The 23,576-nt window shown below is 51.4% G+C and overlaps 1 protein-coding gene across 1 annotated transcript; it reads left to right on the forward strand.

Moving 5' to 3' along the window:
* The first annotated feature begins 224 nt into the window (after positions 1-224).
* On the forward strand, positions 225-19,399 carry ALDH9A1 (aldehyde dehydrogenase 9 family member A1). Its single transcript, XM_079107935.1, has 11 exons — positions 225-432; positions 2,446-2,591; positions 5,240-5,369; positions 5,964-6,098; positions 7,196-7,392; positions 8,161-8,301; positions 10,694-10,882; positions 11,049-11,136; positions 14,907-15,048; positions 17,082-17,194; positions 18,814-19,399. The coding sequence occupies exons 1-11, from the start codon at positions 261-263 to the stop codon at positions 18,906-18,908; spliced, it is 1,548 nt and encodes a 515-aa protein (XP_078964061.1). The 5' UTR covers positions 225-260; the 3' UTR covers positions 18,909-19,399.
* The last annotated feature ends 4,177 nt before the right edge of the window (positions 19,400-23,576 follow it).

Raw genomic sequence — 23,576 nt, forward strand, 5'->3', positions numbered from 1 at the left:
CCACTTTTTCTACGCTGGTCAGCGCCTCCCGCCTCCAGTTCCCCCTGCGCACCGCCCTCCGGCCCCCCGGGGCCCCGCCCCGCAGCCCCGCCTCTTCCTGCGACCCCGCCTTCCCATATAGCTCAGGAGTAGCCCGGCCCCGCTTAAGCCCCGCCCTCGGCCCCGCCCCTCGCGCTACGACAGCCAATCAGACCCGCCCACGCGCTATTTCCCGCCCTCGGCCCCGCCCCGCCCCGCGGCCCGGGGCGCTCTGCGTGCGGATGGGCCTCCGAGCCGTGCTGCCGTTGCTGCTCCGCGTCCCCCCGGCGCTTCGCGTCGCTGCCATGAGCACTGGCACCTTCGCAGTGTCGCAGCCACTCAACTACCGCGGCGGGGCCCGCGTGGAGCCGGCCGACTCCTCCGGCACCCAGACGGCGTTCGAGCCGGCCACCGGTAACGGGCGGCGGGCCGCGGGGTCACGGAGCACCGGGGCAGGAGGGCGGGCGCGCCCGAGCAGCAGCTGGGCCGCCGGGGGCAGTGCAGCCCGCAGGACGGCGCGGGCGGCGGAGGGGGCACGGCGCGGGCCGCCTCCTGACCAGGGAGGAGGAGGAGCTGCTCCCCTGCCCGCGGCCGCCTCCCGACCCGGGAGGAGGAGGAGCGGCTCCCCTGCGCGGCCGCTTCCCGACCGGGGAGGAGGAGGAGCGGCTCCCCTGCGCGGCCGCCTCCGGACCGGGGGAGGAGGAGGAGCGGCTCCCCTGCCCGCGGCCGCCTCCCGACCGGGGAGGAGGAGGAGCGGCTCCCCTGCGCGGCCGCCTCCCGACCGGGGAGGAGGAGGAGCGGCTCCCCTGCGCGGCCGCCTCCCGACCGGGGAGGAGGAGGAGCGGCTCCCCTGCGCGGCCGCCTCCCGACCGGGGGAGGAGGAGGAGCGGCTCCCCTGCCCGCGGCCGCCTCCCGACCGGGGAGGAGGAGGAGCGGCTCCCCTGCGCGGCCGCCTCCCGACCGGGGAGGAGGAGGAGCGGCTCCCCTGCGCGGCCGCCTCCCGACCGGGGAGGAGGAGGAGCGGCTCCCCTGCCCGCGGCCGCCTCCCGACCTGGGAGGAGGGGGAGCGGCTCCCCTGCGCGGCCGCCTCCCGACCGGGGAGGAGGAGGAGCGGCTCCCCTGCCCGCGGCCGCCTCCCGACCGGGGAGGAGGAGGAGCGGCTCCCCTGCCCGCGGGCCGCTTCCCGACCGGGGAGGAGGAGGAGCGGCTCCCCTGCGCGGCCGCCTCCCGACCGGGGAGGAGGAGGAGCGGCTCCCCTGCCCGCGGCCGCCTCCCGACCGGGGAGGAGGAGGAGCGGCTCCCCTGCGCGGCCGCCTCCCGACCGGGGAGGAGGAGGAGCGGCTCCCCTGCCCGCGGGCCGCTTCCCGACCGGGGAGGAGGAGGAGCGGCTCCCCTGCCCGCGGCCGCCTCCCGACCGGGGAGGAGGAGGAGCGGCTCCCCTGCCCGCGGCCGCCTCCCGACCGGGGAGGAGGAGGAGCGGCTCCCCTGCCCGCGGGCCGCGGCCGCCTTGCCAGCCTTGCTCGCGTTGTAACAGAAATGGCGGTTTAAAAATCCTTGGTAAAGCAAAGTCCCAGGAATTCTTGTGAAAAGGAAATGCTGAATTGGCAGACTTAAGGAATTTTTATTGATTTAGTTGTCTTTAGTTACGATCCTTGGGAAACGGGTCTAAAGGAATGTGTGTTTTCCATATTGTGCCACAGAATAGGGTTAGGGAATAAAGTTGGAGTAAGAAAAACTGCTTTTTTTTTAAGAAAGATATTTCTTGCTTTCAGTAGTGTCTTTTTCTGATATTACTGCTCATGAACCCCATTTGTCCAGTGTCAGTAGTATGACATGACTGAGTTAGAGAATAGAAAGGGATTTAAAAGTAAGACTTTACACCCACTAGACTGATTACTTTTCAGTTCTTATTTTGCAAGACCCCTGAGATTCTTTTGTTTTTTTAAGACCTGACCTTTTTCTTTTTTGTGACCTTATTTTTTCTTTGTGGTGCTGAGGATGGAACCCAGTGCCTCACCACTGAACCACAGCTCTGTCCCTCCAGCCCCATTCTGAGACAGTAGTGATTACAGAGTATTGCACTGATTTATAGAAAGTTAATGTTAGTGAAGGCAACTCTGAAATAGAGTTAACCCAAATATGTGGTTAGTTTACAACAGGGAACATGATCTCTCTGTAATTCTGTAATGTGGTTAAGTATTTTTTTCTGGAGAAAGGTCTACAACTTTCATTAGACTTTAAAAAGGGGTCAGTGACCACCAAAAAAACAAAACAAAAAAAAGTTAAGAACTGCTTGTATAGAAGTGGTCACTAAATCAAGCCATACTTAAAAACAGGAAGGGGATCCCTAAAAACATGTTAATACACAATTTTATTTAAATATGTTGCAACAATTTGAGACTAAGCTGACTTTCCCTTTTTTTATAGGCAGAGTGATAGCTACTTTTACTTGTTCTGGTGAAAAGGAAGTAGATTTGGCTGTTCAGAATGCAAAGACTGCCTTTAAAATATGGAGTAAGAAATCTGGCTTGGAGCGGGGCCACGTCCTCTTGGAGGCTGCCAGGATAATAAGGGTGTGTATTCATCACGATCCCTTCCAGAAGGCTCCTCATGTATTGCTCTGAGGGTTCTTTGTAGTCAGATTTTGGAGCAACGTTAGGTCATGACTTTTCTTTTGGTGTTGGGCATTGAAGCCTGGGCCCCACACATGCTCTCCGCTTCTCCAGCCCCAGGTCATAGCACTCACTGAAGTGGAGAACACCGCCACACGCTTCCTTTGGTGTGCAGAACAAGCTTTCATTCCCCAGTTCCCAGCTGGGTCTTGGCTTTTGGCTGGCTCCCTTGGCAGATTTTCTTTTCCTTATTTGTTTTGAATTACAGTGCACTTTATGTAGCTTGTCTCCTTTTTTTTTTTTTTTTTAATACATTTTGTGTATTAATTCCTTTTTATTTTATTATTATTATTATTATTATTATTTTGTGGTGGCGGGGACTGAACCCAGGGCCTTGTGCATGCGAGGCAAACACTTTACCAACTAAGCTGTACCCCCAGCCCCTATTAATTCCTTTTTAGACTTTTTCTCCTAATACTTAATTTTATATTTGTTTTAATATTGGTTTGCTATTTTAGTTGCCTGGAAATATTTCATAGATTCATACATGCTCCCTTCTTAAAAAAAGAAAAAGACTGTAAAATTTCTTAGAATCTTAAAAATGAACTGACTAAGTTATAAGATTCAGATGAGTACACATTGAAAATATGAATCATGGATGACTGAGTGATAGGACTGTGGTGATTTTTTTTCCCTGATACTGGGGATTGAACAGAGGAGCAATCTGTCATTGAAGTACATCTCCAACCATTTTTAGTTTTTGTTTTGAGACAGGGTCTCACTAAGTTGCTTAGGGTCTTGCTAAGTTGTGGAGGCTGACCTCGAACTTGTGATTCTCCTGCCTTACCCCACTAAATAATTGGGATTACAGGTGTGTGTACAACACCCAGCATGTTCTAAATGTGTTAAGTCAAACTGTGAAGGGTTTGAGAGTTGCCCTACTTGCAAGAATGTATATTTTAGTTCTTTGGGATAAATAACCAGGAGTGGGATATCTGGATCATATGGTGGATCCAAACCTAGTCTTTTGAGGAATCTTCATGCTTTTCCAAAGTTACTAATTTGTAGTCCTATGTGATAGAATACTGTGCACCTTTTGAAAAAAACATTATTGATTTTAAATAACTTTCAGGACATATTTTTAAATAAACAGACAAAATACAGAAGAGTAGGTATATAATAATACTACCTTTACTGAAAGAGAAGAGGAGAAATAATAGGTGTAGGGTGGGGGCAGTGTTTCTGATTAACAAAAACAAAGCAAAGCAAAAAACTTTTTCTAGAATCTGAGAAAATGCTTATTTGCAGAGATAATTAGAAAAAGTAATAGAAGAGGAAAATGTGACTTCTCTAATAAACAAGTCATTATAATTTAAAAAAAATGTATATACACCTATACATGTGTGCATGCGAGCACACACATGTTCTGACAAGACGAGGCTTTGGAGTCAGAAGAGGATGGTGTATACAGCACAGTGTAGCAGGAGAGCAGGCTTGAGCACTGGCTTTCCAGCCCTCCTACCCTCAGGCAATGCCTGTTGGTTGTAATGGGTTGTACCACAGGGGAACCCTCAGCCTACCTCGGGCTGCTGGCCCTTCTGCCCTTCCTGTTCTCTAGAGAGAGATTATCATTACGCCCTCTCTGGGGGCAGAGAAGGGTCACTGGGTTCCTGCCCTGAATGTAAGTAGATGCCGCCAGGGGCATCCAGTGGAGAGCTCCATGGTCTGTATTGCTCCAGAGCTCTCTCCCACCCAAGCCTTTGCCGCTCACCCAGCCTGCCAGAGTTCTTAGCGCCTCAGAAGCCTGGACTATGCAGAAATGTGAGAACAGTCATGGAGAACTTTCTCCTGACAAAAATTTCCTCCTGTTGTTAAGAATTTAATTTGGCAGGCCAAAGCTGATCAACCTAAGCTGATAATTATTTTAGTTTGTCCTTTTTTAAGTTTTTTTACTAGTTCATGAACACATGGGGTTATGTCTTCTTAAGAATTGGATTAAACACCTATAATCCCAGTGACTCGGGAGGCTGAGGCAGGAGGAGCAAGAGTTCAAAGCCAGTTTCAGCAACTTAGTGAGGCCCTGTCTCTAATAAAATATAAAAAAGGCCTGGGAATGTGGATTGGTGGTTAAGTACCCCTGGGTTCAATCCATGGTACCAAAAAAAAAAAAAAAGAAAATGATTTTTACTAGTCCTGAATAATACCTAATAATGGTTTTTTTTGACTCTGAAATCTACTCTGGTAATAATGCTTTTCCTTTTTGCCTATTTCCCTATGGACAGTTCTCTCTTACCATATGCTCAAACTCACATATGTACATATAAAGACACATAAACGTAGCATTCATTTTTTAAGAAGCCCTTTTTAAACTGATCTTATCAAGAGGGTGTGGGCTTAAGTGTCTGTCACTTAATTAACTAGAAAGGAAGAACAGGGCTGTTGAGCAGGAAGCTTCTCTCTTCCAAATGCTGTGTGACCATTCCTTTTATTTTCATTTAAAAGTGTAAGCTGTTGCTATTTTTAAAAAACTGAATAGCGTATGCCATGTAAGCCCTGAGTGTATTGGATGTGCAGTGTGTCTTAAAATGAGTCTTATGTTTTACCTTCAGGAGCGAACGGACAGCATCGCCTCCGTGGAGACCATCAACAATGGCAAGTCCATCTTTGAGGCCCGCTTGGATGTTGAATCTTGCTGGCAGTGCCTGGAGTACTTTGCGGGCTTGGCTGGGTCCTTGGCTGGTAAGCCCTCACCTGGCCCTCTGTCACCAGCTTACAGAGGGCAGAAGAGCAGAGGTTTTGAGTTAAGACAGGTCTGGGCCAAAGGCCTGGGTTCATGATATTCTCCAGGGGCCTAGGTTTGCCGTGCCTGTCCTCATCAGAGCTCGAGCTGTAGTCCCCGCCTTTTGACTTGTCTTAGGATTGCATGACATGCTGCAAGTGAAGCACCTGGCATGGAACTTGAACTTTGGACCTGGTTTCTGCAAAACCCGCTTTTGCAAGAGCTAGCATCTCATATTTACGAGTGTCACCTGTTCAGCAAAAAACTCTTTGACAAGTTATGCAGTTGGCAGCAGTTCATATCGGAGACTGGGGAGCCATAGGTGTGAGGTGTTCAGGTCCTAGGCTCTCCCCGCTCCGAAGCCTTCTCCACCTCACCGTTTTACTTCATCAGTTATTCAGTAGAGACTTATTAGAGAATTAAGTAGATGAAGGCATATTTGGAGGATAGGTACTCAGGACAGGAGGATTGGCTGGCAGCAGGGCAGACAGGGTCGCTGCTGTTGGAGCTGGGGCACTGGCCTGCATTCCTCTCTGTCCTCTGTCTTCCCCTAGGTGAGCACGTCCAGCTACCAGGGGGATCCTTTGGTTACACCAGAAGAGAACCACTGGGGGTATGCGTGGGGATAGGCGCGTGGAACTACCCATTCCAGATCGCATGTTGGAAATCCGCTCCGGCCTTGGCCTGTGGTAAGGATTGTCCTCTATCATGAGTGTCCGTTCGCCCTCCCCGCTGTCCACCCCTCCACACCCACACACTTCCGAGCAGAGGGGCCAGCTCTGGGGCATGCGGACCTCAGGACGTGTCCCCACCTGCCCTGCCTGGCCCTCAGGGAGCTGGCTGCTCAGCTCCCACACCAGGTCGTGTCTAGATAGTCCCACTTTTTATTTGCCCAGCTAGTTTTTGTATATGGAAGGCAAGAAACCTAATTTTCACTGTTCGGTCGAGTTAGAGTTGTCTTTTCTGGACAAGAATTTCTAGCAGGAGTGTGACTTGGTTTGGGAGCAGAAGACAAAGTCCCTTCTTTAAGGGTCTTGAGAGAAATAATGAAAGACTCCAGTGGCCAAGTTGTTGGCCGAGTGACTAAAGGAAGCAGCTTCCTTATACTGTGTAAAGAGAAGTCTGTAGGGAAAAACATTTGTTTGACTTAAAACAAACAAAAAAACAATGTTAAAATCTCTCACTAGGATGCTGCACTGAAGTGCCGCTTGCGTCCTGTTGCTATGGTGTGCGCTTGTTTTAGTGGATTCTTGTTTTCTTTTGTTGTTTTTGTTTTTCCTTATGGGCGCTTAACCACTAAGCCACATCCCCAGCCTGTTTTATTTTTTGTTTTTTTTGAGACAGGGCCTTGCTAAGTTGCTGAGGCTAACTTTGAACTTATGATCCTCCTGCCTCAGCCTCTGGAGCTGCTGGGCTTACAGGAGTCCATACTCCTATTTTGAGAGCCAGTGTGATAGAGGAGAGTGTCAGAGTCAAGCCAGCAGCTTTGGGGACTCCAGTCATATGAACCCTGCAGGTCTTCAGTTTCAACTTTTATAAAATGGGACTAACTGTACCTATGTCATGGTGCTGCTGCAAGCGTTAATGAGATCGTTATGTGCAGGCCAGTGGGCAGGTGTGAGGTGTTGGAGACTGGGCAAGTTTGTGGTTTCAGGTCTGTTTAAGGATAGAATCCAAAGTGAGGGACAAGGGTGCCCTTTAGTAACAGCATTTGTGGGATTTGATGGGGGAACAGGAAGCATTTGGGATTGTGCTGGTCTTGAGTCTCTGCCTTGGGTCCACACAGGTAACGCCATGATTTTTAAACCTTCTCCCTTCACGCCTATTTCCGCCTTGCTCCTGGCTGAAATCTATGCCGAGGCCGGCGTGCCTCCTGGGCTCTTCAATGTGGTGCAGGGTGGGGCCGCCACTGGCCAGTTTCTGTGCCAACACCCCGATGTGGCCAAAGTCTCCTTCACTGGAAGCGTGCCCACTGGTGTGAAGGTGAGGTGACTCGTCCTGGTTAGCACCTCTGCCTGGACCTGGCCAGCGAACCCTGCCCAGTGGGCTTGGGGTGTCTCTTTGGCTTTTACCTAACTCGAGTGGGAAGGGGCAGGAGGATCTTTGGGGCTGAGCTCTGGGGTTTCCCACAGAGATGTGGAGGGGGAGCTCACGTGGGGTCCTGGTTGCGGAGGTGATGTGTCTTAGCAGCAGGCCTGGCAGCCACTTGTGCCTGCTGTAGAAGGCAGGGTGTTTTCCCTGGTTATTTCACGTGTTGTTTTGACCTGAATCTGTGTTCTGGGTCTCCTGGCCCTAAACAAAGTAGCAGTAACACGGGTATACTAACTGTAGCAGTCCAAAGGAACACCCCTCAGAATTTCAAGTGCACTTCTGTGGATTCTCTTCAGTTTTCTGGAAGAGAATGGTTTAATAAAATAAGTATTTTATAGTTCTGGGGTTGAACCCAGGGATACTCTACCATTGAGCTACATCACCAAGCCTTTTTTACAATTTTGAGACAGGACCTCACTAAGTTGCTGAGGCTGGCCTCAAATTTGTAATCCTCCTGCCTTAGCCTCTGTAGTAGCTGGGATTATAGGCACATGCCATCGCACCTGGCTGGATATTGTAAGTAGGCCATGGGCCCAGCATGTCGAGGAGAACGAGCTGTAGGTTGTGTGGTCCAGGAGGATTCTGGATTCAGGGTGAGTGGAGGGAGAATGCGGTCCGACTGGCGTCTGACTTCTGAATGCTTTGTCCTTGTTTCCCAAGATCATGGAGCTGTCTGCTAAAGGAATCAAGCCTGTGACCTTGGAACTCGGGGGCAAGTCCCCACTCATCATCTTCTCAGATTGCGACTTGGAGAATGCTGTGAAGGGCGCGCTGATGGCCAACTTCCTCACGCAGGGCCAGGTGCGTCCCAGGGCTGGAGGAGGCTCGGGAGCCCCCTCTCTGGCAGCGTGTTCTGCCTTCCAGCGTGGAGGTAACGCTTTCTCCGTTGTTGTCTGCATCCACTTGTGGCAGTTCCTCTGAACGCCTGGGGAAGTGGTGGACGCAGGCCCCTGGCTGGCACGCCCCTGGGTCTTGTGAGAGCCAGTGCCTTCTTTCATGTGAGCAGGCACACTTGGAAACATCAAAAGCTGGCATTGATAGGGTGGTATTGATGTCGGTATATTAAGATCTTGCTGTTTGTTTGATTAATGTCCTCTTAGCAAAAGAAACAAAATCTTTTCTCATTCAAGATCCAGAGACGGTGCCCTGCATTCAGTTGTCTTGCCTTCCTCTTCCACGTTACTGTTTTTAATAATCCTACACAGCTGGGGCGAAGGGTACAATCGCGCGGGGGTCTCGTCAGGCCTTGGCTCAGCCTCTGTCTGTCTCCTTTTGCTGGGAGTGGCCCTTCAGGGCACCATCTTTCAGGGCCTGGGTGTTTCCAGGAGCGCAGGCCCCTCTCTGGAGGTGCCCCTCACTTGGGGTGGTGCCATGGTCCTTGTTAATTGGGCCCACATCACCTCGTCCCTTGGTGGCAGGAGGTGGGACAGAGTGGATGCCGTGCTCAGGGTGGGCCGCCCTGTGAAGCCTCCGGCTTCCTTCCCGGAGAGAAGTGTCTCCTGGGGGTGCTGGAGGCTCAGCGGGCCTGTCCCGGTCCTGTCGCCAGCCGCGATCCTTGCTGACGTTTGTGTTGAGTGGCCGCCGCTGGGTGGTCTTCCCATCCCTCGCCGCTCCTCCCCTCGTCCGCTCCCCTTCTGCCGAGCCGCCGGCCCTGCTGCCCGTGCCCTTGTGTGTTCTTGCCTCTCCCAGGGTCCTGCTTTCCTGCTGCCCGCCTTTATTTCCGTGCCCAGGTGACTGCAGAGAAGGCTGGCAGGACCATGCTCGTGGCCGCTGCCCTGCTGTCTCTGGAACGGTCTCGCAGAGGGTGTGGCATGGTTGTGCTGTGGTCCTGCCTCCCAGTTTCCACAGGGGCTTGCTTGTCTGCGGCCCAGCGCAGGGGCCGGTCCCCTTCTGTACCCCTTCGAACACTTGTCACGGGTGCAGATGAGCCGGAGCCAGGCTTGGACTGCACCGCAGTGACCAGGGCTGCCGGGCGCACTTTCCCACTTGCGCCAGTCAGTTTCCCGTCCGGAGACGTGTCTGTCCAGGCCCTTTGCCGCTTTCTAACGGGCCCTTGGGTTGGGTCGGCTGCTGTGTGTGCGCCTGCGCCCTGTCCTTTCCTTCAGCAGAACGTCAGGCAGTGTGCTGCGTGAACCGTTCTCAAGTGCTCGGGGGCCTTGGGGACCTGCGTGTCACGTGCAGCTGTCACCATTACCCCCTCCAGAGCCTTCTCATCACTCCTCACTGAGACTCTGCTCCCTAAATAACAGCTCCTCATTGGCTGCTGCTCTGTGGCTTGGCCATTCCAGGTCCCTTACAAATGGAGCCACACCGCACTTGTTCTTCTGCTTCTGGCTCATTTCACTCAGGTGTTGTCAGGGTTCATCTGTGTTGCACTGTGTGTCAGAATTTCTTCTCCTTTAACGGGCTGAGTAATACTCCCCGGTGCACATGCACCACCTCGTCCATCCATCTTCCACTGAGGGACACAGTGGTGGTTTCCAGCTGATGTGCATGTGTCTGACCTGTAGAAGTCCCTGCCTTCAGCCGTGGGGTGTGAACCGCGTTGTGTGGTCTTTCATCACCCCTTCCTGAAGGTGCCCACTGTCCTGTTTTGTGCAGTGGCTGCCCCGTTTCACATTCCCACCAGCAGCACACACCTCAGTCTCTCTACGTCCTTACTGCTACTCGGTATTTTGTGTTGTTGTTGTTAACTGGTTAGTTTCTTTCCCCTCTTTTTTTTTTTGGCACTGGGAATTGAGCCAGGGGTGCTTAACCACTGAGCCCCGTCCCCAGCCCTGTTTAAAGTATTTTATTTAGAGACAGGGTCTCGCTGAGTTGCTTAGCGCCTTGCTAAGTTGCTGAGGCTGGCTTTGAACTTGCGATCCTCCTACCTCAGCCTCCCGAGCCACTGGGTCCCCTTCCCCAGGTTGCACACATAAGAAAGAATAGAAGTCCAGGTCATATGGACACAGTAATGGCCTTAGGAAAATCTAGGTGAACAAAATAAAAATGAACTTATGCGTGCTGAATGGTATGTTCACAACTACATGTGCAAGCCTTACTCAGCATGGGACAAGTTTTAGAGATGACTATTTAGAGATGTACTTTAAAAAGTACATTGTGCCTCTTCTGAGTTTAAAGCTGTTGGATTATTTATTTTCCCTTACCCTTTTCCCCTTTATACAAATTTATGCCTGTGTCTATCCCTTAGGTTTGCTGTAATGGCACAAGAGTGTTTGTGCAAAGGAAAATTCTTGATAAGTTTACAGAAGAAGTGGTGAAACAGACCCAGAAGATAAAAATTGGAGACCCCCTTCTGGAAGATACAAGAATGGGCCCACTCATCAACCGACCACACCTGGAGCGGGTCCTGGGGTTTGTAAAGTCGGCCAAGGAGCAGGTGACAGTGAGGAGGCGGTGGGTGAGGGGCCCCTGAGCTGCTGGTGTTCCTGAGCAGGGTGGGACTTGCAGAGGTGGGTAGGTGCTGGCCGCATGTGCTTGGGGTGCATTCAGCTCTTGGGAACCCCAGTATCTGACCCCCAGGTGTTCTTTCTCTTTCTTGGCAGGGTGCCAGAGTGTTGTGTGGTGGAGATCCATACGTACCTGAGGATCCCAAACTGAAAGATGGCTACTACATGCGACCTTGTGTGCTAAGTACGTCCTCTCTTGTGCTTTAAGTGGTTCCAGTTAAATAGTGGATGGATAGGAGTCAGCACTCGCAGGCTGTGTGTCTGGTGTAGAGCAGGAGCGGGCGAGCTCCAGATTTCTACCCCGGGCAGGAGCAGGATCCTGCACTGCTGCGAGGCCCTCGGGCCTCGGGGAGCCTGCACCTCGTTTACCTGGGACGGCACCTGCCGTTCTGGAGACCAAATGGAGACCGAAAAGATGTGAGAAAAAAACATGGGAGTGCATGTTTGATGAGAAATTAAGCAGTGACTTTAGTTCCCCAGTGAAGACTTTAATATCTGAACTTAGGCCGTCAACGTAATGAAACCGATACGTCAGATAACGTGTTAATCCTTTTAAAAGCATGTCATTTTAATGAATTTTAGCACCTCCTTTTAATCTTAAAAATCTCTTGGTCCAACAGTCAGGTCCACATGGGCGTCCTGCTCAGACCCCTTCCTCCCTCCTGCTCAGAGGCGGCCACTGTTCTAAACGCTATTCCTGTCAGGCTCCTGTTTCTCTGTTATTTGCTGTATGTTAGTGTCTCCTATATGAAAACGTTGGTTTGTAGGCTTTAGGAAACTCCACAGGATGAACCGTGTTGTGTGCTTCCTTGTGCCTCATCTGTAACTCAGCCGACTCCTCACCGTCTGTGTGCTTCCTTGTACCTCATCTGTAACTCAGCCGACTCCTCACCGTCCGTGTGATTCCTTGTGCCTCATCTGTAACTCAGCTGACTCCTCACCGTCCCCAGGTTGATTGTGGTGTCAGTTTTCAACCCTTGCTATTTGATGAAGTTTGTCCTTTAACCCTTAGCATAGACAGAACCACTAATATTTAATAACTGTGAGCCTTGCACCCGTATCATGGGTCAGCTTGTGTTATTAAATGAATAGTGAATAGGAAAACCTGTGCACTATTAAATAAAAGTAGAGGTTACACAGCAGTGTGTATGATATCATCCCAAATCTATGAAAGCAAATGTGTACATAGGAAAAGAGAATGGGATGTGCACACGATGCTGTTAGTGGTAGATTTCTGTGCATGCTGGGATCAGAGGTGTTTTTGGTTGTATTTCATGCATTTCTGAATGTTTTACAAAAAAAATATATTTTCTAGTTAGAAAACAAGTTAAATAAGCTGTGCACCTAACCAGAGAACAGAAAGCTCTTAATTTTATTGTGACTCTGAAAGCCTGGCGTGTGTTTGCTGCATCAATATTACTTGGAAAACTTGTTGAAAAGGCAGATTTCATGTTCCTGCCATAGACCCCTAAATGTCACTTTCAGGGACTGGGGCCTAGAGTCTGCATTTTAATAGGCCCACATTCTTCTTCATGTGTGCTAACTTGGGAGCGGCTCCCTTCCAAGCCATGTGGTGAGTGAGGGATTTCAGACAGAGCCTCTTCCAGTCCTTACATGTCAGCAGCTCCTGTTTTACCCTCATCTCTTGATTCTGCAGAGTAGAATTCACTGCCCACCTGGCCCTAGGGTGTCCTTAGCCTGAATAAGATGATGAAGTATTTTCTGGGACTGTTGAATAATGAATTGTCTTGAGTACTCCAATATCCTGGCTGATGGTTTTCCTAAAAAGTATGCACAGATTACTAGTTTTTGAAGACTTAGAACATTATAAACTATCCTTAAATATAGCCTAATATTTTCTGTGTGTCTTCAAGGATAGTTCAGGTGTCCCCAAAGTACTTGCAGGTGGCTGGTGCACTGTGTAAGGGTTGGCAGCTTCTCTGCTCTTGAGAGGCTGTGGATCTCTCACCTTGCAGCTGTGTGCACAGCTGGCTCTTAGAACTTGGCTGATGAGAGCTGGTGTTCCTGGTAGGCTTCCCGAGCAGGCTTGCCCTAAGCTCTATTTGCAGGTGTAACACAGTCTTTCAGCCGACAGGTCTCTCTCTGGGTCCTTACTGCCAAGTTGAGCTGAGCTGGTCTGCGGGTGCAGCTTGGGGGAAGACACTGCTCCCTCTGAGTCACCAGCTCAGGGTTGTAGTGGGCATCTGGCTATATGGATTCCTTTAGATGTGCAAATTATGAATGTCAAGCAGAATTGCATCTTTTTAGGGAATTAGCCACGTAAAGAATATATATATATATATATATATATATTTTTATGGTGCTGGCAATTGAACCCAGGGGTGCTTAACCACTGAGCCATACCTCCCAGCCCTCTTTGCTTTTGTGTTTTGAAACAGAAGTCTCTCTCAGTTGCTGAGGTCAGCTTCCCAGCCATTGGGATTCCAACATCTGCCACTGTGCCTGGCCACATAAAGGATCCTAAATACATTTCTGTATAAAGTGAACATGCCCTCAAGTATGTCTAGTTCATAATGGTTTCTAATTCTACCAGTCATTAAGAAAATGTGAAAAAAAATAACCATTTATGTATGTAGTTTTTTGTTAATTTTTGGTACTAGGAACTGAACATAGGGACACTTTACTACTGAGCTACATCCCCAGCCCTTTTTTATTTATTTATTTATTTATTTTTTTTGAGGTGCTGGGGATTTGAACTCAGGGCCTTGTGGTTGCAAGGCAAGCACTCTACCAACTGAGCTATATCCCCAGCCCTAGCCCTTTTTATTTTTATTTTATTTCCTTTTAATTTCTTTTTTTTAGTTGTAGATGGACAAAATACATTTATTTTATTTATTTATCTTATGTGGTGCTCAGGATTGAACCCAGTGCCTCACACAAGTTAGGCAAGTGCTCTACCACTGAGCCACAACAGCCTGCCCTTTTTATTTTTTATTTTGAGAAAGAATCTCACAAAATTGTTGAGGACCTCACTAAGTTACTGAAACTGGATTTGAATTTGTGATCCTCCTAACTCAGCCTCCTTTTAGTTAGGTGTGTGCTAGCCACTATACCCAGCTCTGTGCATAACATTTTAACAGAAATCTGGATGATACTGTATATATTTTTATATCATTTTTAGTGAGTGTTTTATCAAGAACATTACTTGCTAAGTTTTCTTCAAAACATTGCTTTTAGGGCTGGGACTATAGTTCAGTGATAGTGCCTAGGGTGTGCAAGGCCCTGGGCTTGCTCCCCAGCATCACAAAAAAACAAAAAATACATTGCTTTTAGAAGCTTCATAAAAGTGTGCTGCACATGGTGGTATCCACCCATCATCCCAGGGACTTGAAAGGCTGAAGCAGGAGGATTGCAAATTTGAGGCCAGCCTCAGCAACTTTGCAATTTAGTGAGACCCTGTCTCAAAATAAAAAAATAATAAGGGCTGGGGTCGTGACTCAGTGAGTCAGTGTCCCTGGTTAAATCCCCAGTACCAAAAAAAAAAAAAAAAGCTTCATAAGTTTATCGTTAGGTCATAAGTTTATCGTTAGATCATTTCCTCTATTTTAGATGCTTAGTTTGTGGCTTCCTATTCTGTTTTATGTTTTGTTACTAGGGATTGAACCCAGAGTTGCTCTATCAGTGAGCCCCATCCTCAGCCCTTTGTACTTTTTATTTAGAAGAGGGTTGTGCTAAGTTGCCGAGCCTGGCCTGAGCTTTCCATCCTTCTTCCTCGGCCTCTTGAGAGGCTGGGATTGTCGGCCCGGCCTGGTGCCCTCCTTAGCTGTTTCCTCACGGTGAGGGATGGAGTGCGGACTTAGGTGTGGAGGCTGCGAGTCCTTAATAGGCACCCTGTAGTTGCCGGGTGGACAGGATGTTCCGTGCCCAGTGCGCTCCTGTGGCCTGTGGAGGAGACACCTTTACTGGCCTTGGCTCTGTTGTGACTGTCCGCAGCTGATTGCCGAGATGACATGACCTGCGTGAAGGAGGAGATCTTCGGACCCGTCATGTCCATCCTGCCCTTCGACACTGAGGCCGAGGTCCTGGAACGGGCCAATGACACCACCTTTGGGCTGGCAGCTGGAGTCTTCACGAGGTGTGTGCGGGTTGCCCAGGCAGTCTGGAGGGTGGGACTGCCGCCTGCTTGGGTCCACTGCTGCCCGTCACTGCCTGTCACCGTTACTTGGGGGCTCTTTGTTTGCTTCAGTTTAAGTTGGAAAATGCAAAGCAGTGTTTTGTGGTTTGCTGTAAACGGCCAGCAGACCCTGCTGTCGGGTTTCAATTGAGTTCTAGCCTTTGCTGGTGAAAATTCTGCCCTCTTTGGTTCATTCATTGAATAAAACCTGTAAGACACTCAGGTGTCTTTTGGAAACATACCTGTAAAGGAATTTAGATGCCTGTAAGCGTGTGACTGCTGGGTGATAGTCCTCAAAAACACGGTCTCTGGTGGTGTTTCGGCAGCCCCTGACCGGACGCACTGTAACTCACGTGGGGGTCTTTGTGTTGTGGACACTTAAAATGTTGTTTCAGTTTTAACCATCATTTAAGTAATTTTGTGACTAATATAATATCTTTGTAGGTAATTTCAAACACTATGATAGAGGTAAAGTTTGGGAGCCAAGTTTCTTTGAAAACATTGCAGATTTCTTGTGACATAGGAATTTGATTTGTCCTTGGCAGTAGGAACACCATCTTCTGAGGCTGCTTTACCCAGGGCTGCTTGTCTGCTGATGCCCACGCTCTGTGTTTGGTAGTGTCATGGTCTGGTCAGGAGCCTGGAAGGAGAGCCACGTTTCCCGTTAGGCCCGACAAAATAGCTTCATTTGAGCTGTGAAGAAGACTGGGTTCTTCTTTCCTGTCCTGGGGATTGAGAGGTCACAAGCTCCTGCTTTGCCAGCCGTGAAGGAGAGGCCCAGGCGTGTGACCCAGCTGCCCTGCTGCGCTGCTTAGCAGCTTCCCCGGTGGGTCTGGTCCAGGCTTTCAGTTCCCTCGGAGTTGCGCTGCCGCCGCTGAGTCTAGAGTGCTTGCAGAGGAATTCCGCGTCCTAGGAAGAGCTTCGTGCGCCCCACCCTGTTCCTCCTCAGACCCTGGTGACCGCTGATCACCTTTTGTCCCTGTGGATTTGCCTGTTCTGAAAACATAGTGTATAACTGGGGTCCTGTGATGTGTGTCTGTTGGGACTGGCTCTTCCACGTGGCGGCGTTTGAGGGTCCCCGTGCGTCGAAGCTTGCCTGCGCCTGCTACTGTTCTTTCTGTTCCTGAACGGTGCTCCTCGCACTGATGTGCAGCCTTTGGCCTCCGTGTTTGCTGACAGAGGCTGCTGTGAACACGCCTGCCACGTCTTCTCATGGGCACATGCTCTCTTGGCTGCGTGCCTGGTAGTGAACCTCCGGTCGCGGGTGACTATGTTGAGCGCTCTAGGAGCCCCCAGCCTGTTTTCCAGAGGGAAGGCACCATTACACATCTCACTGACGACGCGCAAAGGTCCCAGTTCTCCACACCATTGTCAGCCCTGTGTGTCCTGAGTTTAGCCATCCCCGGGTGGAAAGTAGTATCTTGTAGTTTTGTTGGTTTATGCTAGGGATTGAACCCAGGGCCTTGTGCATGCCACCTGAGCTATGTCCCTAGCCCCGTGTCTTGTAACTTTGATTTGCATATATGTGGATTTTCTTGTCACATTCTTGTTAGTCTTATTTGCAGCATGAATCTTTATTTTGACAAGTCAATTCTATTTTGTAACTTGGCGTCATATCATGGGGCTTTGTGTAAGCCAAGGTCATGCGATTCATTCCTGTGTTTGCTCTGGCATCAGGTCTGTGGCCTGTGTGAGGAGCTTCCGTGTGGGAGAGAGGCCCACCCGTGCGCACAGCGCTCTTGTGTTCCTGCTCCGTCATCAAGGACTGCTTTCCCACGGAACTGCTTTGGCACCGTGTTGCTGTGTACTTCATAGATGCCTTTGGGATGAAACTATAAATCCTTAATTTCTGCCTATTTTGCCTTGTTGATAAAAGGTTTCAAAACATTTTGAAAAAAGAAAAATTCGGCAAGACCAACCCTTAGAACTAGCAGTTGTACTTTTCCTGTAGGTCATGGCTCAAGACACCGCTAACCAGCCCTTCTTCCTCACAGGGACATCCAGCGGGCCCACCGGGTGGTGGCTGAGCTCCAGGCTGGGGCATGCTTTGTGAACAACTACAACGTCAGCCCTGTGGAGCTGCCCTTCGGGGGCTTCAAGAAGTCAGGTGAGCAGCCGGCAGTGCCAAAGCCCACGTGCTCCTCTGCTGTCTGTGGAGACTCGTGGAGGAGGTGTGGAGATTCCTGGTCTCCCCAGCCCCACGGCATCTCTGCAGGTGGAGGCCAGGCATCTCCAGGAGGCTCTGCTCTGTGGTCTGGCTTGTGAACCGAGAGGTTTGCCATGTGGGCAGTTACTTTTTCTTGGAGGTCTGTGATTGCTGTGAGCCTCGACCCTCCTCCAGGGCCACCTTTCAGGCCTGCCCATTGTGGGTTCAGGCCAAGTGCCTCTGAAGCAACACCCCGGGAGTTTTGCAGAGATCCCTCCCTTGGCCGTTCAGCAGTCAGGTGTGCTCATTTTCATCCCACTCCAAGGCTCTGGGACGGCTCCTGACCTGAGGGATGCCTTGGTCTTCTGCGTCGTGGGGTTCGAGGCTGCAGGAGGGTGGCCATTACCTTGGGCTTCTTTCTTTGGAGATTTTTACCTGTAACTCTCCACTGATTTCCCACACTCCTCTTGGGTCAGACTGAAAGTCAGCTGGGGCTTTGCCCAGGCACCGTTCTCAGTCTGCCCTGGTTTCTGACAGATGTTTATGGCCACCGTGGTGTTGGCAAATGTGTGACCGTGAACACTGATGAGCTCTTGGTGGTGTTTAGTATTATCCTGGTTTTCCCTGATCATGCTCCATTGATCCCCATTGTCCCTGAGGGACAGCAGAGGATCTGCACACCAGGCGCAGGGGCAAGCAGGAGCCAAGTCCTGATCTGAATGCAGAACCTCAGTTCAGGAAGATCTGCGTGGGTCTGCCTCTGGGCCTCTGGGGTCCAAGTCCTGATCCATGAGTGCAGGACCTCAGGTCGGGCTGCGTGGGTCTGCCTCTGGGCCTTGGGGTCCTGGGCCAGGGCTTGCTCCCCTTGGCCCCAGGCTTGCCTTTGGGAACGAGAAAGGTGACGAGATCTGCAGAGCGGTGCCGGGCTCACCACCCGTGTGCTCAGAGGATGCAGGACAGTGGGATTCACCAGGACCTCTGTGTGGCATCCTGTGAATGGTGCTCATGCATTCTGGGGGACCTGGTCCTTGCTTGTCCATCTGGGGCATGGTGGAAAAGAAGGACGGGCATAGGGTACTGTTCTTTGAACACAGTGACCTTGTGCACAAGGGACTGGGCAGTGTCCTGGATGCCGAGGTGTCAGAGGAACCTGAAGTGGCCCTTCCTCATGGCAGTGGGCCAGGTGTAACCGGCAGATGTAGCAGGCGCGAGACTCAGAAACCTGCTCTGTGGGAATAAGTTTTAAATTAGTACCTTTCAAGGCAGCAGGTTGATTGTTGTGGAGACTGCTTTAATGTTTTTAGCAGGTTTTCTTAGTACAAATCTGAACCTTTTTTGGATCTTTACCCAGCATTAAGGTTCCTATTAGCGAGAAACATTTTCCTGTCCTTATCCCCAAATATAAGGCCACGTGGTCATGCCTCCCATCCCTAGAGCCACAGCTGATATGTGGATTGAGGACATCAGCCTCCAATAGCAAGTCTGAGTGCCTGTGCAGTGGGCAGGGCCTGGGTCTGGGCAGCGGGTGGTCTTCTGGACAGTCGGGGATGGCTCATCCCGGCCTTTTCTTTTCATTTCAGGATTTGGCAGAGAGAATGGCCGGGTGACAATTGAGTATTATTCACAGCTAAAGACCGTGTACGTGGAGATGGGCGATGTGGAAACTGCTTTTTGAAAAACTGCGGTGAAGGCGGTCCACGTCCGGGACTCTCTTGGCACGGGCAGTGTGACTGACGCCTTTCTCTCTGTCCTCTGCGTGGTGCTGGGTGGGAACCCAGGACCTCGCTCATGCCCGGTGAGCATGCTGCCTCCAGCTGCGCCCAGCCTCTGAACACGGGCGCAGGTCCAGACTTTGGGTCATTCCGGATGAGAGAATGGTTGCGGGTTCTTCACCTTTCAGTCACCTTCCTAATCAAAAGTGCTCTAAAGGGCCACTTAGACACTAATCCAGAAAGCTTCGATATTCCTCACAGCAAATTTCTGTGAAATCTTTAAAAGTCTGGACACTTCCAGAGAACAGGTAGAGGGACCAGGAACAGACCCCACCTTGTGTCAACAGGTCTAGCCTGACCTTGGTCATCCCGTTGAGGAAGCTGATGCTGGGATGGGGGCTTGATTCTGTGGCTGGTGACTCGGGGGAGTATGTGCCTGGTTCCATTCTGCAGGGTACAGAATGGAAGAAGCTCTGCTCTTGAGCCACAGCTGTGCTCTCTGAACACAAGCGCCTTCGGACACATTTCCTCTTTGTACGCTGGGGCACAACAGTGAAATTAAAAAAGTGAGTCTGCTGTTGGTCCTTGCCTCTGCTTTGGAGCGTCACACCTCCCGGGTATGGTGGGCGGGGTGAGAGCGGCAGGCACAGACTCACTCTGCTCTTGGGCAGGTCTGGCCGCTGTGAGGCACTCTGGCGGCCGTGTGTCCTTCCCTGCTGCTATGGGCAGAGGTGTCCTGGAGAGAGACCGCGGTGACCTTTCAGCCGTGTCTTCCCTGCCCGCTTTTCTGCTTCCTGGGGAGGGTTAACACGTAGTAGCCCACACAGCATCAGAGACGAGGGACGGAGAGAAAGGAAGGTCATCGTTACCGGGTGGCTCTGACTGCGTGCTGGGAGGGCAGGTGCGGCCCGTTTGCGCAGAGGTCACTTGTGACACTCCCAGGCCACAGAGGGCCCCCACTGTGTCTTGGAATCCTTGTGCAGCACAGGCAACAGGACTGCCCCCCATGCTCCGTCCCCACGGCTGCGCTTCTCATTTGGTGTCCGGGCCTGACCTGCAGGGGAGAAGTCCAGTCCCAGGCGAGCCCAAAGTGAGCAGTGGGTGAAGGCTGGGCATGTGCCCAGTCCCTGTTCTTCCTGTGCCTGCTGTGACAGGGACCACAGTGACTGAGGACGACACACGTGTGTTATCTTCCAGCTCTGCTGTCAGTCAGAATGGTCTCACTTGCTGGAAGCCAAGGACTGGCAGGGCTGCCCTCCCCCTGGAGGCTCTGGGAGACTCTAGGGTTGGGAGTCAAACGTCCCCAGAAGGGGCGTGTGTTAAAGGCGTGGTCCCAGGGGGGTGGTGGCACTTGAGGTATGGGGCTGGCAGAGGCCCTTAGGTTGCTGGGGTGTGCACTCGGGGGTGCGGGACGCTGGCCTCTTCCTCCTCTGCTTCCTGGCCCTGCGGTGGGTGGGTGTGCCCGCCGCGCCCTCCTGCTGTGCTGAGCTGCCCCAGCACAGGCTCAGGGCAGTGGGGCCTGTCCCTTGGGCTGGAGCCCCAGCCGAGTGAAGCTCCCCCTTTTCTCTTCCAAGTTGGCTTCGCTGGCTGCTTGCCGTGGGGGAAGCTGCCAGGCCTCTCCCTCCGGGCTGGGGTTGCTGCATTCCTCGGCGCTGCCCTTCTCTGGGCACTCGCATCAGTCTGCTCTCGCTGCGCTCTGCACGCCCCTCTCTGCCCACTCTTGTGGAACTATTCGGCGCTGAATTCAGAGCCCACCTGGATAGTCTCTGATAGCCTGCGTCTCAAGATCCCTCGCCATGTTGCTAGGTCCCTCTTGACATATAGGGAGACGTTCAGAGGCCCTGGGAAGGAGGACTTGGCTCTGTTGGGGGAGGTGGCACTATTAAGCCTGTCACATCCCACGTGATCCAGAGTGAGTTCAGGGATATCCTCAGCGTTGTTCACCTGAGCGCAGATGGGAGCAGATTTACCTAAGAAGAGAGCTGCCCTTTAGCGAAGCCCCTCATGGGCACAGAGCCCTCACGTCGTGGTTCCACAGCTGTGGACCGAGCACATGGAAACCAACAATGGCGTCTGGCCTGGGGTGCAGTGCTTGCCTGGCATGTGCAGGGCCCTGGGTTTGGTCCCCAGACCTCACAGACCTTGGTCTCTACCAAACACGTAGATCATTTCCCTACATGTAGAGGGAGCGGCTGCTCACTGAGCCTTCCGTGGCGTGGTCTAGGGATGATGAGGGCACAGGAGGACGTGCGCAGGTCATAGGAAATGTCTGCGCTGTGCCCCAGCCGAAGGCACTGGCTCCAGTGCCCTGTGGGCACCGAGGGCCCCTGCAGTAGGCATCGTCAGTACCCGAGAAACCGTGAAGGGCGGACGGCTAGGGCTTCCCCTGCTGGGAGAGGCATTGCTCCAGCTCACTTTTCCTGGGGTCTTTTTCCCTCCACCACTATTTTGATTTGCTTTGAGAATTGAGGCAGAAAGGACCCCTCCCCCTTGCTTCCCCTCTAATCCTGCCTCCCAGAGGCTGGTGCTGTTAACATCTGCGGGCGTCTTTCTTAGGGTCGTAAAGGGATAACTCCAACGACCGTGGAGCCTGACAGGGCCACACAGCACTGGTTCAGACTCATGCTTTTGTATGCATTGTAACATTTCTTTGACAGATGCCTGTGTTAAGTGTATGGATAGATTTTTTTGAATTGTATTAATGCAAGAAAGAGGAAAATAACACAGTCTCCTATTGGCTCACTCCTTCACAATATGCCAGAACCTCGGATGTAACTTGGCAACCCTGTATAGATGTGGTCTCTAGCTTGTGCAGGTTTTCTGTATACAGAAGGACAGTCACTGGGCCCGCCTATCTTCTGCCCTGCTTCACTTCTTGCATCAGAGATGCTGTTGCTGAAGATGGGAATCTGCCAGAATGAGTGGGTTCAGTTCAACACTGCCCACTGTTCATCAGAAGCTTCCCGCCTGCTTTCTACAGTGTCGGGGGCTGCTCCCTAGCTTCTCTTCCTCTTATTTGGTTTTTCCTCCGAAATAAAAACAAACTCTTGTTTTTTTCTTAAACACCTATTTTTGTCTATCTTTTCAAGGTCTCAGGTGGGGGAGTCAGCAAAGAGTGTAAAGGGGGTAGACTTAGCAGTTAAATGGTATTGTGAAGAACCATCAGAATATCAGATCAAACCAGACATGGTGGTGCACACCTGTAATCCCAGAGGCTTGGGAGGCTGATGCAGGAGGATCGAGAGTTCACAACGAGGCACTAAGCAACTCAGGGAGACCGTCTAAATAAAATACAAAATAGGCCTGGGGATGTGGCTCAGTGGTTGAGTGTCCTGAGTTCAATCCCCGGTGACCCCACTAAAAAAAAAAAAAAAAAAAAAAATCAGATTCTCTAGGTGGATTGGTGTGTGTCTATAATCCCAGCTACTTGGGAGGCTGAGAATGTAGGATTGCAAGTTTGAGACCAGCCTGGGCAACTTGATGAGACCCTGCTTCAAAATAAAGGACTAAGGATGTGGCTTAGGTAGAACACCCCTGGATTCAATATGCAGTACCTCCTTCCCCGCAAAAGATGAGTAGTGAGTGATCTTTTCAAAGTAAATCAGATTACACCAGCTCTTGCTTTAGGTCCTACTTAAACTGCTTTTAACTGCATTTAGAACAAAACTATCTCCTCGTGGCATGGATGTGGACGTTGGACATTGTCCCCGACCTCATTCACGTGTTTGCCTCCCAGGGTGGTTCTCGCCTCTGGGACCTCACACTTCCTCTTCCTCTTACAGCATGCTTCTCCACATCTGCACCTTGCAGGGTCCTTTGGCCAAAAGCTAAGAACCTGCCTCCCGGAAGTGGCCTCCGTCCTGCAGATTGCCACCCTGTTGTACTTTGCCAGAGCATTTGCTGCTACTTGAAATTGCTTACGCGCCAGTCATCTTTCCCTACTGGAGTGTCCTGAAAGCACGAGCTCTCCTTTCCTGGGCTCAGGGAGAGAGCATGTTTGTGCAGGTGCTGCTCAGGGTGTCCTGAAGCAGCTCCTCCTGGGGCGTGGGCGATCTGCCGTCCCAGCTCAGGCCGAGTCAGCACCTGAACCTAGGAAGCACCGGGGTTCTCCAAGTGGTGCCCTCGAGCGTATGAGAGCTGCCAGAGAGCTCTGAGGTTCTCTGAGCTCTCAGGTGCTAGGTTAGTCAACCTGGGCCTCTGAGTCCCTGGCACGTTCCCAGGTAAGCCGAGAGCCTGCGCACCACTGGCCTAAGGGTTGTTCCCCAAGCCTGGCAGCTGAACTGAACAAGATGCAGCTGGTCAGCCAGGTGTGCTGGGCAGACCTGTGATCCCAGCGACTTGGGAGGCAGAGGCAGAGGCAGGAGGATTGCAAGTCTGAGGCCAGCTTGGGCAACTTAATGAGACCCTGCCTCAAAAAATAAAAAGGTCTGGGGATGTAGCTCCGAGGTAAAGCGCCTTTGAGTTTAATCTCTCGTATTAAAAAAAAAAAAAAAAAAAGCATCTTGTCAGTTGCTCTGGCCACATTTCAAGTTCTCGGTAGCCACCTTGGCTGATGTTTATTGGACAACGCACATCAACTTATTTCCATCGTGTCGGAAAGTCCTCGCGGATAGTGCTGCTTAAGAGCCCAG

The sequence above is a fragment of the Sciurus vulgaris genome (assembly GCF_902686455.1).
Source record: "Sciurus vulgaris genome assembly, chromosome: 12".
In the NCBI taxonomy this organism is placed as follows: domain Eukaryota; kingdom Metazoa; phylum Chordata; class Mammalia; order Rodentia; family Sciuridae; genus Sciurus; species Sciurus vulgaris.